General features: G+C 36.8%; 1 protein-coding gene across 1 annotated transcript in view; it reads right to left on the minus strand.

Annotated features, from left to right (window-relative positions):
* IPCEF1 (interaction protein for cytohesin exchange factors 1) overlaps positions 1 to 19,263 on the minus strand; it is a 53,273-nt gene that overhangs the window by 19,233 nt on the left and 14,777 nt on the right. Inside the window, exons 3-4 of the mRNA XM_008566431.1 lie at positions 4,827 to 4,900; positions 3,235 to 3,306 (exon numbers count right to left, since the gene is read on the minus strand). Of these exons, the coding sequence (XP_008564653.1) occupies positions 3,235 to 3,306; positions 4,827 to 4,900 (146 nt within the window). The remainder of the gene's footprint in view (positions 1 to 3,234; positions 3,307 to 4,826; positions 4,901 to 19,263) is intronic.

The raw sequence follows: 19,263 nt of genomic DNA on the forward strand, positions 1-19,263 counted from the left end.
TGAAAAAGGCAAAAAAAAAAAAAAAAAAAAAAATTAAATAAAGACAAACAATCATTTTGAATTGAGAGTGCTTGAGACAAGAAAAGTCATTTCTAAGCTCCTTTTCAAAATATGGAAATACAGCAAAATGGAAGAGAATTGACAATAAAGAAAAAACTCTTCTCAGCCCTTTCCCCAAACTCATGTCCTTTTCATTGCCACCGTAAGTTTCTAGCTGTGAAAAACGGGTGATTGTTTAGAATCTCACTTGACTGTTTCTTTCTAGCACCCACAGGCTTAGAGCACCTCCTTTGCTAAGAACTTTTTCTTAAACATCATGCAGTAGGAAAACTTCTATTGGTGGATAAATAAATGGATGCACAAAGAAGTTGTGTTTACAGAAAAGAAGATGACAGATGTTTCCTGGGAGTTTGTTGTATATTAACTTGATGTGAGCATGTGTTGGAGGAGAACAAATGTCAAGAAGTTGACACACGAAATAAGAGCATTCTTCCCACAAACACTGCCTGAGAAAGGCAGCTACTGACTTTGCTTAGAAATCACCTCCTTCATTACCCTTAATTACTTACCCCTGTACTTTTAAACTGGGTTTCACCACAGAACATGCATACTTTCTATTAAACTTAATTACCTTTCCTTTTATCGTCCCTGGGAGAAATGTCACCATCCAGAAATGCAGTTACCCAAGGAGGCAAACTTCTAAAACAGAACTCGTCACTCCAAATGCCATCCCTCCCTCCCCACACCTCTGCATCTCACCAAGTGATACCCAAACGCATTATTTACTGGTTTAAATGGGCCACATCAGTAAGAAAGGAAGCTCTTTCGGTGTTATTGCAAAATAAATCTCTAAATAGCATACGCATAATCTTGTGGGAGAAGGGAGAGGTTGCTTGGTTTGCAATTAGAAACTTCATCCTTAGAATAAGACTAAATGATGACATTACAGACATAAGAAAGTATGATATATATTCAGGCACAGACAAAAAGGGCCATTTACCAGATGGACAACTTTCAAGTATAAAGCTCACTTGAGAGATTCAAAACCATGAGTCAAGACACGTTAAGTTTAAATTTCAATTTATATCTTGTTTGTAAGGTGGAAAGATAAACACTAATAGAATTTCAAGTAAAATTAACAGATCTTAACAGCATAGATAGGAAATAAGATATTGGCTTTGAATACTGTGAAAGGCTTTGATTCAGCAGCCAACAGAGTAGAGAACACACATATCATATCTACAGCTAACACTCATAGAACTCCACTTGGCATTAGGCAGGTATCTGCAAAAAGAGAATACAAAAACTGAAGATAAATGGACTGGAAATATAAACAAAAACTGGGGAGGTTGGGAGAAAGAGAAGCAAGAAACTAATTAACTGCAATGTATGATTTGGAGAGAAAATCTGCCTGAAATACAATGGATTCAGATAACCATCAAAGCGTGTCACACTTTTATTGGTTTAAAAATGTATTTTACAGTGCAGGAGGAGAAATTCACTATGTAACAAAACACCTAGAAGTGATTATTTCTCTGGTCAGTTCAGTCTCACTCCCCCTTGCCAGAGAGAAGACAGCTACTTTGAAAGGATCTGCCACAGGAGGAGTGGGACGTTGATGGGAAGGAAGCCATTGGAGATACAAGGTGCTATGAGAGAGGAGAGGCCAGGGACAGCAGAGGGCTTCTGGGGAGGCGGTGGCAGACAGCTCTGCTGCACGGTCATTAAAGACCAGAATAGGCCATCAGGGAGGAAGTGATAAATGAGCTGCAAGCTGATGGCCACTATCCCAGGGCACCAAGTACTGCTGGGCAAGCCCTTATGCTGGCTCCAGAGCAAGGGCTTGCCAATCAACGGGATTTACTTCCCACTGCAAAGAAAGTGATAAGTAAGGAGCTTTTTAAAATCCTCTCCTTCTGTGTATCTACTCATTTTTCTCAAATGCATGAGCAAAGACATTTTGCAAAATGTTTCAGGAAAAAAGCTAAAATCAGAAAGAGGGTAGAAACACCTTCTGTCTTTGTCTAAGTCAATCAAAGACTTGTCTGGAACATTCAATTGTCAAATCCTTGCTTTGGTATTTCTAACTCAGAGTTTCCTAACTTTCTGCAGTAACAAGCCATCCTTGTGGTAACAAACTTTAACAAGGGTTGTGGTGGGGAGATGAGTGTAGGGGACAGACGAGAGTATTTCCAGCTAGACGGGGCTGCTGACAAGATCTCCTGTAAGAAGCTGAGTTCATGTGTGTGTGTGCATGTGTATGTGTATGCAAGTGCATGTGTGTCCATGTTTGGTGGAAGGCAGCTGCCCCTTTTCTTTAAGCTTCTAGAGCAAGAGGGCAAAGAGAAATTGTATAGGGCAGACAGACAGGGAAATCATTATGTGCAAATAAACTAGATTAAGCCATGAAGTTTATGAATGGAGGGCTTATGTCTGTATTTTTTACTGCTACGGCCCAGCATCTGGTGCAATGAGGCATGTGGTAGGTGTTCCATAACATATTTTTAATTGGTTATGTGAAGGTAATGAGAGATACTAAGAATGGGGCTTGAATTAAACAGATACTATCTGATGCCTCAAGTCAGCACCTCAAATACAGCGTCATTCAAATAACAGTCGTGCTCACACCATAATCTAAACCAGTAGGGAAGAAGCATGGCAGGTGAGACTCTACATATATACATATAGCCCACTTATTTAAACAGAGCAAACAGAACGTGGAGCTAGGGGTATAAAATGTTAAGTTAGATATGCTCTGAGCAAGCACATTTTACAAAATGTTCAGGATGATACGAGGAGAGGTAATAAATACATGAATCATCATGATAATCACAAAGCACATATTAAATGCTGAAGAGATATTTTGCATGTAGAATTCTGAAAGCTGCGAGATTAGTTACATAATACTTTCAATTTCTATTTGTGATGCTGATTCTCATTTTAACATTTTCTTATAATGACTTCTGCCTACTCCTTGCTCAACTTAGTGATTCCCTCAGAAGAATCTTACAACTTCTGCCTAAAATTGCCATTTTGACATATATGTTCTCCAAAATGTTTCCAATTACTAGGGAAGCCAGCAAGAAGACTTTATAACTGCTAAAGAAAATGATCATTAAAGTAATAGAAACAAATAAAATAGGAATCGATATGAATATGCGCTTAAAATTCCAATACCTGACCAAAGTAAGTCTACTCCCAGAGGGACTGGATTTAGCGATTTCCTCTACTTACGCATTCATTTCCTGCCCATTCTCAGCTGCAAAATAAAAAGTCTTGATCTGTGGATGGTTGATCTTAAAAGCACTTGAAGGGAGAAAAGCACAAACACATAAAAAATTAGTGTCCGTATTCATCAACGGGTCTAAAATTAGATCAGTCAAATATAATCATTATAAGTTCATCTGCTTTCTTTGTAAATTTTCCAAAAGAATTTAGTCATATTAAACATCTATTTCTAATCCCCATTTCATGTAGGAAGCTGACGGTCAATTTATCATGTTGAAACATTCAGAGCAGGACTGAGTCTTAGCTGGTCAATAGTTTTCATTTAAAACACATGGGCATATATATTTTTTTTTCAGTTGCTAACTTTTTGCTATAAAGATACAATAAATTCAAATTTAGACCGATAGAGATATCTCTTCAAAATATTCAGATCAACTTCTTCAAGCAAAGTTTTTATTTAAATTCAATCAAATATACAGAAAAATTTTGTTTATAGAAAAATAATCAGGTATGGAATGTCCACACTGACAACACATCAAAAATCTGATCCAAGGCATTCTTTATGTAACAGAAAATATAAGGTAGATTTTAGCTTTAAAAAAATTTGCAAAACACTGAAGATAAGAAACAATAAAGTGCTTCCACTTTACCATTTATCCCCGAAGTCCTGCAGTACAGGCCAGGGTTTTGGAAACAACAAATCAGAAACCACAAGAACCAATACAACCCATTCATCACTGGACATGAACAGCTACACCACAATGGCAAAGACTCAAAACTAACACCAGCTTATTAATTTTATTAGAAGAAAACAACTAATCAATTGCTGCAACTAGTATCATAGGTCAATAGGGAAGTGTCCCTTTCTGATAAGACTGGAAAAGATGTCAAAGGTAGAAGAAGAATAAGAAAAAGGTGTAAAAAGACACATGCAGAATACAGCAGGATGCTCTTATGGGAAGAGCTCTTGACTGGGTGTCTGGATACCGGGGCTTAGAGCCAGCTCTCCCGTGAGCTGCAGGCAGGTCATAGACTCTCTGGGCTGTTTCCTTCTCATAAAACAAGGACAATGAGTAACTTCTTTGGTCCTTGTTGGCTGTCAAATCTTTTTCACTTAAGTTATATAGGGGTACAATCCCCAGACTTAAAACAGCTCCGAGAATTCAATTTCAAGGATGATGCTAACAGTTCCATGAACTAAAAAAGAGAAACTGGTCTTGCCATTGTATCTGCAACTGAGGTGAGTCCTATTTAACTATTTGTAAAATAGTTAAAGGACAAAACCTTGACATCTGACCTCCCCACAAGTCCTGGATGGGAGATTATTTTTTATTCCATCACAGACACAGTCAACAACAATATTCCATGCCAAGGCTTCACATGGGTTTTTTAATCCATCTGCTCCACAAAATGAAATTCCAGAAAACAAAAGATTAAATGCTTCCATTACTATTTAGGGTGCCAATCCATAATGCACAAAAGTCTCAGGCTTTTTAGTGTTATCTTCCCTCACTTGCAAATCACTTCATCACTCAATGAACATTATGAAGGGCTATTACCCTGGCTCAGAGTTCTGTGGAGGATGAGAGACAACTTACTGCTTTTTCTTGCATTCAGATGCTCTTTCCACAGTGAAATCAGGCAGGTTGACAAATCCATCAGCTTTCTCTGCCTGAAAAAAATACATACCACAAATAGGAATAAATGCATCAACCCAGGGATTAGTTTATTGAGATCATATACATGGATAGAGATGGTCTAAATGAAATGAGGTAGAATCAAAAGAAACCTCCCTGCATCAGCAGTAATTAATATTGACTTATCCCATACACACTGTTTATAAGAGAAATTAATATTCTCCTGATAAATCAGTCAGAATCTCTCCGTGAGAAGTAACATGACACAGCTTAGAGATGGTAAATATATGGCAGGCATAGATCCTGCCCCCACCCCTTCCTGTCTTTGTGGAAAAGAGAGCTAACCCATCAGGGTCCTGCCTCCTGCTGAGCCCACAGGCATCCTCAGCATCCTTCTCATCCCACTGCTTTAGTAAGCTGCGAGCATGGGAGAGGAAACCTCATTAGCATTCTTGATAGGGTAGATGGAGCCCTGACTCTGGAGTCAGCAAATGCACATCCCTATCATGGATCACCCACTTATTGGCTGTTATGACTTAAATGACCTCAAATAAATATACACTTAACAGACACTCGACAAGCAATATATCCTCTCCCACATCTGTAGGCAGTGCCTTGGGGGTGAAATCACAGAGCCACATCTTGTAGAATCTCAGCTCCATAATCAATTTCTGGGAATTCTTTTTACAAAGGGAAGACTGGAGAAGAAAATGACAGTTTTGAAGATATAGCATGAATGTTGCATTAAATCACCCAAAATATTGTAGGAAACATAATCATTGTCCCACCTCTCTAAGAAATCATTAATCTGTATTTTATAAATGAAGTTTGACTAAGCCATGAGGAAGCTAGATTGTTCACCACAGATAGAACTCAAATCTCCTTTCATCTACGCTGGTGTCTCTGAGTAGAGAAATACAGTCCATGAGATTAAACATAAATGAGTCAGTGATTATTGGGAAATGAATAAAAATTGATTTTGAACATATAATCTTATTTTTATAAGTCACCTTTCTATTAAATTAGCGTCATGGTTGCTCTTAGTTGACTTTATTGTTCTGTGTCACTTTCCTTTATTGCCAACTAGAGTGTAACCTACACTCTTTTCTTCAGAAAAATTAAACTGTGACACATCCAACACCATGCCCATCTTCTCTCTCCTACATGGCTTGATTTATCCAAATTCTTCACCTGAAACACTGCCTTCTTATAACACTCAAAATTCAATTCTAATGAGTACTTCCTTCTTTTAAAATTATATATGCAGAACAGCGAAGTGGCAGCCAAGGTACTGATACTAAAATCTGTGTGTCATTAAGAGCCATGGGGCCCACAGGCCCTGAGCCAGCCACACCGGAACCAGCAGCCACCACCCATGGGAATCCCAGCCCAGGTGAGTCCCCGCCACCCAGAGAGACCTGAAAGCCTCCTGGCCCACAGGCCCCAAGGAAGCTGCACTGAAATGGCAATCTTGCCAAATTGGCAGTTCCGGCAAGATTCAGGTTAGATACCAGGGTGGAATGAGTGGACTGTGAAACCCTCTGCCACAATGACTAGACACCAAAGAAAGATAACAGAAATATGAAAAAACCAAGAAAGTACAACACCACCAAAGGAAATAATAACTCTTAAGTTCTAGATCCTATAGAACAGTAAGTCCTTGAAATGAATGACAAAGAATTTCGAGCAATAATTCTAAGGAAACTAAATGAGATACAAGAAAACTCAATTAGACAACACAATGAAATGAGGAAAAGTATACAGGACCTGAAAGAAGAAATGTACAAAGAAATCAATGCCCTGAAAAAGAATGTTTAACAGAGCTTGTGGAGCTGAAGAATTCATTCAATGAAATAAAAAACACAACAGAAAGTATAATTAGCAGGCTAGAACTAGCAGAAGAGAGAATTTCTGACCCTGAAGACAGTCTGTTCAGAATAACACAGGTGTCAAAAAAAAAAAGAAAAAATTTTGAGAAAAATCTAAGAGAGATAACAGACAACCTTAAGCACTCAAATATCCAAATCACGGGTATGCCAAAACGGGAGGAAAAAGGAAATGGCATTGAAAATATATTCAATGAAATAATAGCAGAAAACTTCCCAGGTATAGGGAAAGACACAGATCTTCAAATTCAGGAGGCTCAAAGATCCCCAAACATATTCACCAAAAAAGGTCCTCTTCAAGACATGTTATAGTCAAATTGGCAAAATTCAGAGACAGAGAGAATCTTAAAAGCTGCAAGAGAGAAGCAGCAAGCCACTTATAAGGGAGCTGAAATCAGACTAACATCAGACTTTTCATCAGAAACCCTAAAAGCCAAAAAAGGATGGGATTATATATTCAAAATACTAAAAAACAAAAATTGCCAGACAAGAATACTTTACCCAGCAAGACTATCCTGAAATGAAGGAGAAATAGTTTATTTCTCAGACAAACAAGAAGTGCAGAAGTTCACTACCACCCGACCAGCCTTACAAGAAATTCTCAAGGGAGTACTATATTTGGTACATGAAAAACAACCATCACTGCCATGAATACTCAAGAAAGAATAAATCCCATCAGTAAAACAAAAATGCTAACAATAAAGAGAAAAAAAGTTTATTTACCATCCCAAGAAACCAACAAACACAAAAGGCAAAAAGTAAATCGGAAAGAAAGAAACAAAAGATAGTTAAGACATTCAAACAAAAATCAATAAAATGACAGCAGTAAATCAATACCTTTCAATAATAACTCTTAATGTAAAAAGATTAAATTCCCCACTCAAAACACGAAGACTGACTGACTATATTAAAAAGATGGACCCAACAATAGGCTGCCTTCGAGACACTCACCTCAACTGTAAAACCACACATAGACTAAGAGTGAAAGGACAGAAAAAGATATACAATGCAAATAGAAATTAAAAATGAGCTGGAGTAGCTATTCTTATATCAGATAAAATAGACTTTATACCAAAAACCACAAAAAGAGATAAAGAAGGCCACTATATAATGATAAAAAGGATCTATTCATCAAGAAGACATAACAATCATAAATATATATGCACCCAACATTGAAGCAGCCATATTTATAAAGCAAACACTATTAGACCTAAAGAAGGAAATAGACACTAATACCATAATAGCAGGGGACCTGAACACCCCACTCTCAACATTGGACAGATCATCCAGGCAAAGATCAACAGAAAAACACAAGATCTAAACAACTCTTTAGAACAATTGGACTTGACAGATAAATACAGAATATTGCATCCTCTCAACATTGGACAGATCATCCAGGCAAAGATCAACAGAAAAACACAAGATCTAAACAACTTTTTAGAACAATTGGACTTGACAGATAAATACAGAATATTGCATCCAATAACCTCAGAATATTCATTATTCTCATCAGCACATGGAACATTCTCCAGGATAGACCACATGTTAAGTCACAAAGCAAGTCTCAACAAATTCAAAACACTCAGAATATTCATTATTCTCATCAGCACATGGAACATTCTCCAGGATAGACCACATGTTAAGTCACAAAGCAAGTCTCAACAAATTCAAAAAAATTAGGATTATTCCATGTATTTTTTCAGATAACAATGGATGAAAATTAGAAATCAATAACAAATGAAACTCTGGAAACTATACAAACACATGGAAATTAAACAACATTCTACTTAATGACAAATGGGTCTAAGAAGAAATTAAACAGGAAATCAAAAAATTCATTGAAATTCATGAAAATAATGATGTATCATACCAAAACCTGTGAGATACTGTAAAAGCAGTACTAAGGGGGAAATTTATCACATTAAGTGCTTGCTTCAGAAGAATGGAAAGATGGCAAGTAAACAACCTAACACTTCCACCTTAAAGAACTAGAAAAATAAGAACAATCGAAACCAAAACTAGGCAGATGGAAAGAAAAAATTAAGATCAGAGCAGAACTAGTAGATGGAAAGAAATAATTAAGATCAGAGCAGAACTAAATGAAATAGAAACCCAAAAAAGTGATACAAAAGATCAATGAAACAAAAAGTTAGTTTTTTGAAAAGATAGATAAAATTGACAAACCATTAGCAAGGCTAACTAAAAAAAGAAGAGAGAAGAACGAAATAACAAAAAATTAGAAATGAAAAAGGTGATATTACAACTGATACCTCAGAAATACAAGGAATCATTAGAGACTACTATAAACACTATATTCCAACAAACTTGAAAATCTGGAGGAAATGGATAAATTTCTGGACACACACAAACTATCAAAACTGAGCCAAGAAGATATAGAAAATCTGAAGAGACCAATAACAATAAAAGAGATTGAAGCTGTTATCAGAAGGCTCCCAAAAAAGAAAAGCCCAAGACTGGATGGAATCACTGCAGAATTCTACCAAACCTTCAAAGAGAAATTGATACCAATTCTCTACAAACTATTCCAAAAGACTGAAAAAGAGGCAATTCTCCCAAACTCATTCTATGAGACAAACATCACCCAATACCAAAACCAGACAAGGATACAACAAAAAAAGAAAACTACAAGCCAATATCCTTGATGAACATAGATACAAAAAATCCTCAGTAAAATACTAGCTAACAGAATACAGCAACATATACACAAAATTATACATCATGATCAAGTGGGATTCATCCCAGAGATGCAAGGTTGGTTAAACATATGCAAATCAATAAATGTGATACACCACATCAATAAAATCAATGACAAAAAACATATGATCATCTCCATAGATGCTGAAAAGCATTTGACAAAATTCAACATTCATTCATGATGAAGACTTTCTATAAGTTGGTATAGATGGAAAGTATCTCAACACAAATAAAGCTATATGTGATAAGCCCACTGCCAATATCACCCTGAACAGGGAAAAGCAGAAAGCTTTTCCTTTAAGAACAGGAAATAGACAAGGATGCCCACTCTCACCACTCCTATTCAACATAGTGCTGAAAGTACTAGCCAGAGCAATCAGAAAAGAGAAGGAAATAAAGAGCATCCAGACTGGAAAACATAAAGTCAAACTATCCCTGTCTGCAGATGTTATGAGCCTATGTATCGAACAGCCTAAAGCCTCAACAAAAAAAACTCCTAGAGTTGATAAATGATTTCAGAAAAGTTGCAGGATACAAAATCAACACAGAAAAATCAGTAGCATTTCTATACTCCAACAGTGAAAATGGAAAAAAGAAATCAAGAAAGCTAGTGCATTTACAATAGTTACCAGAAAAATAAAATACTTAGGAATACAGTTAACTGAGGATGTGAAAAATCTCTATGATGGGAACTACAAATCACTGTTGAGAGAAATTAAAGAGGATGTAAGAAGACAGAAAGATATCACATGCTCTTGGATTGGAAGAATTAACATTGTGAAAATGTCCAAATTACACAAAGGGATCTACAGATTCAATGCAATCCCCATCAAAATTCCAATGACATTTTCCTCAGAAATGGAAAAAACAATACTCACATTTATATGGAATAACAAAAGACCATGAATATCCAAAGCAATCGAGAGCAAAAAAATAAAGCCGGAGGCATAGTACTATCTGACTTTAATCTATACTGCAAAGCTATAATAACCAAAACAGCATGGTACTGGCATAAAAACAGACCATGGATGAATAGAATAGAATAGAGAATCCAGAAATCAACCCATACACCTATGGCCATCTGATTTTTGACAAAGGCACCAAGTTTACACACTGGGGAAGAGGATGCCTGTCCACCAAATGGTGCTGGGAAAACTGGAAATTTATATGTAGGAGAATGATACCTTTCACCATATACCAAAATCAACTCAAAATGGATTAAAGAATTAAACATACATCCTGAAACACTAAAACTCCTTAAGGAAAATATAGAGGAAACACTCCAGGAAGTAGGATTGGGTACAGACTTCATGAATAGGACCCCAAAAGCACAGGCAACAAAAGGAAAAATAAACAAATGGGATTATATCAACTAAAAAGCTTTTGCACAGCAAAAGAAACAATCAACAGAGTGAAAAGACAACCAACAGAGAGGGAGAAAATATTTGCAAAATATACATCTGACAAAGGATTAATATCCAGAATACACAAGGAACTCAAACAACTTTACAACAACAACAACAAAAAAAAAATTACAAAATGGGCAAAGGAGTCAAATAGGCATTTCTCAAAGGAAGATACATGAATGGCCAACAGACACATGAAAAAATGCTCAACATCACTCAGCATGCGGGAAATGCAAATCAAAACCACTTTGAGATACCATCTCACTACAGTTAGGATGGCTAATATCCAAAAGACTGAGAATGATAAATGCTGGTAAGGTTGTGGAGAAAAAGGAACCCTCCTACACTGTTGCTGGGACTGCAACATGGTGCAGCCTTTATGGAAAATAGTATGGAGGTTCCTCAAACAATTACAGATAGACCTACCATATGACCCAGCTCTTCCACTGCTGGGTATATACCCAGAGGAATGGAAATCATCATGCCGAAGTGATACCTGTATCCCCATGTTTATTGCAGCACTATTCACAATAGCCAAAAGTTGGAACCAGCCCAAATGTGCACCATCAGATGAGTGGATAAGGAAACTGTGATATATCCAAAGAATGGAATACTATTCTGCTATAAGAAAGAATGAAATACTGCCATTACAGCAAAATGAATGGACTTAGAGAAAATTATGTTAAGTGAAATAAGCCAGGCACAGAAAGAGAAATACCACATGTTCTCACTTATTTGTGTGAGCTATAAATAAATACGCAAGCAAATAAATGTGAGTGGGCAGAAGAAGACATAACAATCACAACAGTTCCTCTAACTTGTTAAGACAAGTGAAAAGATATGATGTTGATCGGGGGGAAGGGAGAGAGGGAAGAGGGAAAGAGGAATTGGTAAAGGGACATGAAAATCAACTGTATTGTATATTGATAATTTAAAATAAAAAATAATAAAATAAAATTATATATGCATATATGTGTGTATATACTGAGTAAATACATACTAATTCACATATATATATAATTCAACTTATCTCTTGATGGGCTGAATAATTACTGAATGGTAGTTTTACCAATCTACTCAAAGAGAATATAAAGTATTCAAGGAACATAGACTGTATAACTCAACTAGTTATACAATGCACAGTGCTTCCTACATATTCTCAATTAGCTTTATATAAAGGTATAGTTTTGAAAGAGTATGTTAGATTCCATCAATTCCACTTCTAGATATATACCCAAAGGAATTGAAAACAGGTACTCAAATAAATACATGTACCTGCATGTTCACAGAAGCACTTTTTCACAACAGCCAAAAGCTGAAAACAGCCCACATGCTCTTCAGCAGATGAACGGGTAAGCAAATTGTGGTATGTCCATACAATGGAATATTATTCAGCCATAAAAAAAAGAATGAAGTACTGGGCCGGCCCGGTGGCGCACTGGATAGTGCACTGCTTGGGAAGCGCGGCAGCGCTCCCGCCCGAGGGTTCGGATCCCACATACAGACCGGTTCCCGCTCACTGGCTGAGCGAGGCGCGGGAGCAGCACCGAGGGTTGCAATCCCGTTGCCGGTCCCCGGTCCGGTACGGGGGCCACACTGAGGGTTGCAATCCGTTGCCGGACACGGAAAAAAGACAAAAAAAAAAAAAAAAAAAAAAAAAAGAATGAAGTACTGATACATGCTATGTGCATGGACCTTCAAAACATTAGATTAAGTGAAAGAAACCAGACACAAAAGCTCACGTATTGTGTTATTTCATTTATAAAATATCCAGAATAGGAAATCCATAGAGACACAACACAGACTGGTAGTTGCGAGAGGTTAGGGGAAGAAGGGAGTGCAGAGCATCTGCTCGGTGGGTATGGGGTTTCTTTTTGGTGTCATGAAAGTGTTTTTGAACTAGACAAAGGAGATGGTTACACGCCATTGTGAATGTACTAAATGCCTCTGAATTACTCACTTTAAAATGGCTAATCTTAAGTGACTCTCATCTCAATAAAACAATAAATCTATGTTAGGTTAAGGTACGTTTATGTAAATTCCCATAATTAATTCAGAAAGAAAAAGAATCATTTAGACTCACCATTTGTTTCTACTTTCTCCTGTCATTCATTTCTATGCTTACTGTTCCAGGGTAACTGTAGTTACCATGAATCCCAGTGACTTCCATGTTGCCAAATCCCATCTAACCTTTTTAGTCCTCACTTAATTGAATTCTAGTAACTGGTACTATAGCCCACTCTCTCTTAAAATGCTTTTCTGTCTTGGCTTTTCTGACAATACACCATTCCTGCTCCCCTTTTCCTCTAACTACTTCCTCCTCTCTTTCATAGGGTCTTCTCCTCCTGTCTGCTTCTTAAAAGTCAGGGTTCCCCAGAGTCCTGTCCACAGATCTAGTCTCTCCTCATTCCAGTACTCTCCAAGGGTGATTGTACACACTCCCATGGCTTTAATTGTACACACATCCATAATCTATACTACAAATTGGGGTTCTACCCTGGATTCTCTCCTGTCCCAGATTTCCAACTGCCCAGTGTACCTACTCACATGGGTCTTCCATGGGCTCCCTTAAAGTGACAAGTCCAAAACCAAACTCATCACCTTATTCATAAAACACTCCGCTTTATCCTGTGTTCTCAACTTTAATGAATGATACCATTTGCTATCCAGTTGCCCAAAACAGAAAACCTGGGGGACATCACTGATGTTTCCATCCCCTTCTGAGCACCCATGCATCTAAAAAAAGGCTGTATCGTTGCCACATTTTTCACGGGTCTCTAGTCCATTCATTACCTACCACCTCCTTCAGATCACCATTAACTTTCTCTTGAATTACTGTAAAAGTCTCCTAAAATGTTCTCCATCTCTCTAATTCTGTCCTTTCATACAATTTAGTGTCCAAATCACCATAACAGCAAATCTTTACATTATAAATAATCTTCATGTCACTTTTCTAATGAAAACACCTCATGGTTCTCAATTACCCTTGGATAAAGTCTGTGTCTTAGCAGAGTATAAAAGGCCCTTTATGATCAAACCCTTATTAATTCCACGATTTCATCTTCTCCAATGTCTCTGCTTCCTATTCAGCCAAAAACAAACGAACAACAATACATCCGCGGAACTGAATTAGAATCGACACCCAACTTATGGCATGATTAGTCTCTAGACAATTTATTTTCAGTACAAGAAACCCATCTCACATGTCAACAACACAAAAATCAATCAACAAAAATGAATACATTTATATATGCTTTTACTAATATTGTTTATTTGTTTAAAATAAATAAATGTAAAAGATAAATTGTAAATATTTGGGTGGATTCCTTTTTTGTATAACAGAAGTGATTGAGATTCCTTTAAATAGGAACCCAAACAAAGCTGAGTGAAGACACCTTAGTGTTTTCCCAGTAGAGCTTGCCTTTATAAGCACAGGCACTTTTTCATTATTGTGAAGACAGCCGAGCTGTATTCAAAATCACAGATATGTCAAAATGGTCCTTGCTTGCCCACTCTTACCACTCTTATTTAACACAGTATTGGAAGTACTAGCCTGAGCAATCAGGCAAGAGAAAGAAATAAAGGGCATCTAGATTAGAAAAGATGAAGTCAAACTATCCCTGTTTGCAGATGGCATGATCCTATTTACAGAAAAAACTAAAGGCTCTACAGAGTCTTAAAGCTGATAAATGATTTCAGTAAAGTTGCAGGACATAAAATCAACATGCACAAATCAGTAGTGTTTTTGTACTCCAGCAACGAACTAGCAGAAAAAGCAATCAAGAAAGTAAGCCCACTTTCAATAGCCAAAAAAAAAAAGAAAAAAAAAAACCACATAGGATTAAACTTAAAGAAGGAGGTGAAAGATCTCTACCATCAGAACTACAAACCACTGATGAAAGAAATTAAAGAGGACACAAAAAGATGGAAAGACATTCCATGCTCTTGGATTGGAAGAATTAACATTGTGAAATGTCCACACTACCCGAAGTGATCTACAGATCCAATGCAATCCCCATCAAAATACCAATGGCATCCTTCACAGAAATAGAAAAAAACAATCCTAACATTCATATGGAATAACAGAAGACCCTGAGTAGCCAAAGCAATCCTGAGCAAAAAAAAATAAAGCCAGAGGCATATACCTGACTTTGTTTTGCATTGGCACCCACAAACTTCCTTCTGAATCCTAATGTAACAAAAAGCTTACTCTCTTGTCAGCGAAATCAAGCCATCCTCTGGCCATTGTGCCAACCTGTCTTACCAAATCTAGTCTTGAATTCTAAAGCAACACAATACGTTTCACTTTGTTGTATGATGTTCTATGATCTCAAAGTTCTTCCTCCTCACAATTCAGCTCATCCCCTTTTCCCAAAATCTCTGATTTTGTTCATCTCAGTGCAGTGTTACGTGCAGTTGCTGTCATTAGGCAACACAAATTCACACTTTCATTAAAACATTTGTGTGAAAACATTGAGTGGGGGGGAAGGTAAAGCTGATCATCTCTCTCATGTCATGAATCACCTTAAACACTCTGCTGTCATTTACCTGCAGGGCTTTACAGAGCCATTTATTCAACAAACATTTAGAGGGCACCTTTTTCACCTAAGGCACTGCACAGTATATGTAGGATAGACCAGTCTTTCATTAAAACATTTGTGTGAAAACATTGAGTGGGGGGGAAGGTAAAGCTGATCATCTCTCTCATGTCATGAATCACCTTAAACACTCTGCTGTCATTTACCTGCAGGGCTTTACAGAGCCATTTATTCAACAAACATTTAGAGGGCACCTTTTTCACCTAAGGCACTGCACAGTATATGTAGCAAATCAGAGATCTCTGCTCTCCAGCGAAACAGAGATAATAAGCTCAACATATAAACACATAAATTACATGGCATGTTGTACGCAATAATTGCTATTAAAAGAAGTAAAGCTGATCAGAGTAAAGGGGTTTCAGAAAGTGAGCAGGGCAGTTTGCCTGCTGCTCCCAGGGACTATAATGTGCCTTCTACCTCACTCCCCTAGATGAATTTCTAGGATTCACCTTAAGTGTAACCTTCTCCAAAACTGTTTTTCTGTTCCTCCTAGCCTGGAATAGGTGCCCTCCCATTTGCCCCCAGAACGAGAGGTGGGCTTGCCTTATAGTACTTCTCTTACTGTATTTACTTGTCTGGCTTTCTGTCTGCTTTTCCAAAAGACTGTGAGTACCATGAAGAAAATAATTGTGTCATATATATTAAATATATATAATATATAAAATATGCAATTATACGTATATAATTTCTATCCAAGGTAGGTGTTTGATACATGTGGAATACACAAATGAGTCTTATGAGTGAATGAATGATAGAAATATTATCTTTTTCTTCTGACAATAAAGTGCTAAAATGAGATGCAGAAGACAGTTTGGCAGTTTCTAAAAATTATAAATGTATAATTACCATACAACCCAGCAATTCCACTTCTAGGTATCTACCCAAGAGAAGTGAAAGCATATGCTCACACAAAAATTTGCACGCAAATATTTATAGCACCATTATTCATAATAACCAAAAACTGGAAACAACCTAAATTTCATCACCTAATAAATAAATAGTGTGGTATATTCATACAATGGAATACTGTTTAATAATAAAAAGGAGCAAACCACTGACACACGCTAAAACATGAGTGAACCTTGAAAACATTATGCTAAGTGAAAGCCAGGCACGAGAGACCACATATTACTGTATGATTCCATTTGCTGGAAATGTCCAGAAAAGGCAAATCTGTAGAGACAGAAAGTAGAACAGGGGTTGCCTGGGGTTGGGGGTGGGAATGGGGATTAACTGTGAATGGGCATGAGGGATCCTACTCGTACAAAGAAAATGATCTGCAGTTGATCTATTATGATATTTGCATCACTTGGTAAACTTACAAAAAATATTAAATTGCAAATACGAATGGGATGAATTTTATGATACATAAAGTGTGCCTCAATAAAGCGGTTTTCAAAAACATGAGATGCAGGAAGTTTGCAGAATAAAAATGTGCAAATCAAATCCATCCTAATATAGCTATCAAGGAGACTTGGAAGCAGATGAAATATGAGGCACTTATGACTCAATAACTATTTGTTCAAACTTTAAACACAAAATTGGGTTAATATTCCTAATACACTATGATTAAAGTTTAACCATGGTTTCAAGCTTGAACTATGGGAATTTTAGAGACATAAATATTTATATAAATTTGGCACCCTTCAGACATTTTCAAAAATTAACTAAAATAGGACACCAAATTTTAATATTTAAATGGCAAGTGCAGAGGCTTTTCAGGGCAGTGAAAATACTCTATTTTTATAATGCTGGATGTATTTCATTACACATTTGTGCAAACCTCTAGAATGACCAGCACCAACAGTGAACTCTAAATATGGACTTTAGATGGTGATGATGTGTCAGTGTAGGTTCATCAATTGTAACAAGTGGACCACTTCTGGGGAAGGATGCAGGTAATGGAGAGTCTGTGCACATGTGGAGGGAAGGGGTCTAGATCTCTGTACCTTCCTCTCAAGTTTGCTGTGAATCTATAACTGCTGTACATGACAAAGCCTTTAAAACAGTTCACTAAAATAGGACATCAAATTTGAATCTTTAAACACAAAAATAAGTGTCCATTGCCATTATAATGTTTGGCTTTTTCATACCACAAATCCCTTGCAAAATAGACAAAATTACTTCTTAAATATCTCCATAGGTCAGAAAGGTAGAAGGGCAGACATAGAGAAATAAGAGTAATGTATATTCCAGAGGCTAAGCAGGTCAAAAAAGACCAAGCCAGAAACAAATAAATGGTAATATAGGAAATTACTATATATTCATGGTTAAAAGTATTTCCTTCATTCTAAGAAACCTAATTTTTTTACACTTCAATAACTCTGAAATCAAAAGCACCTTAGAATCTATGTATATTTTCATTGTAGCGTTTTCCCCATAAAACCTGTTATTAAATTATAGGTCTTAAAACACATAGAATCTTAAATTCAAGGAAAAAATAGTTTTTAAAAAATAAAGATTTCTTTGTAATATGCTTTTGGAATTACTTTGAGCAATTTAACTGAGGTTACCCAATTAATATCAAAATCAGGAGAAGCTGCAAAACTCTCCATTTCCCCAAATAAATCTGTTGTTCTCTCAGTTCTGCCCTGAAACCCCCAGGACAGTGGAAACTGACAAAGTCTAAGCTCAAAGCAGAGCAGTCCATTTTCACGCCACCTAAGAACAACTGTCACTAAATTCTCATGGTACACACACTCTTGTGACTACTACAGAAACCCAAATTATATTCTCTAAAATACAAGCTGAAAGTAAACTGNAAAATAAAGATTTCTTTGTAATATGCTTTTGGAATTACTTTGAGCAATTTAACTGAGGTTACCCAATTAATATCAAAATCAGGAGAAGCTGCAAAACTCTCCATTTCCCCAAATAAATCTGTTGTTCTCTCAGTTCTGCCCTGAAACCCCCAGGACAGTGGAAACTGACAAAGTCTAAGCTCAAAGCAGAGCAGTCCATTTTCACGCCACCTAAGAACAACTGTCACTAAATTCTCATGGTACACACACTCTTGTGACTACTACAGAAACCCAAATTATATTCTCTAAAATACAAGCTGAAAGTAAACTGAGATTGAAGGAAAAATAAGATAAAATTGATTGTTAAAGTGCTAGTTCTACATAGAAACAATCTCATACATTGCTGGTGGAAATGCAAAATGGAACCCAATGGAAGGAAACTGATCAGTAACTACCAAAATGCATTTACCAAGGGCTGGCAGGATAGCTCAGTTGGTTACAGCGTGGCACTTATAACACCAAGGACCAGGGTTTGATCTCTGTATCAACCAGCCAGAGAAAAAAAAGAAACAAAAAATGCATTTACCCTTTGACCCCAAAATCCCACTTTTGGGATCTGTCCTAAATATACCTTTGAAAATATGTGTAACCACATGTGCATTGCAGTATTACTTATATTTACAGAATATTGTAAAGAATGCAAAAGTCCATCATCAGGGGACAGTTGAATAAACTATGGTATCTACACACAATGAATACCTATAAAAAATGACATGCATACATACAGAGTAATCTCCAGGACACAGTAAGAGAAACTGAAAGCTGCAGAACAAAATGTAAAGCAAGCAATTTTGCGTAAGTAAAGGAGGGTGGGATATGACTTGATGTACACACCTACTTGTAATTGTAAAAAAAAAGCAATGAAAAATAACCAAAAACTCATAGAAAAGGAGGGAGGAAAGAGAGTAGAGAATAGGGATGAAAGCTAGACTTATTCGTTTGTAACTTGTTACATAGTTTTGACTTTGGAATTGGGTAAATGATTTTTTTTT

The sequence above is a fragment of the Galeopterus variegatus genome, unplaced genomic scaffold (genome assembly GCF_000696425.1).
Source record: "Galeopterus variegatus unplaced genomic scaffold, G_variegatus-3.0.2 Scaffold241, whole genome shotgun sequence".
Classification (NCBI taxonomy): Eukaryota; Metazoa; Chordata; class Mammalia; order Dermoptera; family Cynocephalidae; genus Galeopterus; species Galeopterus variegatus.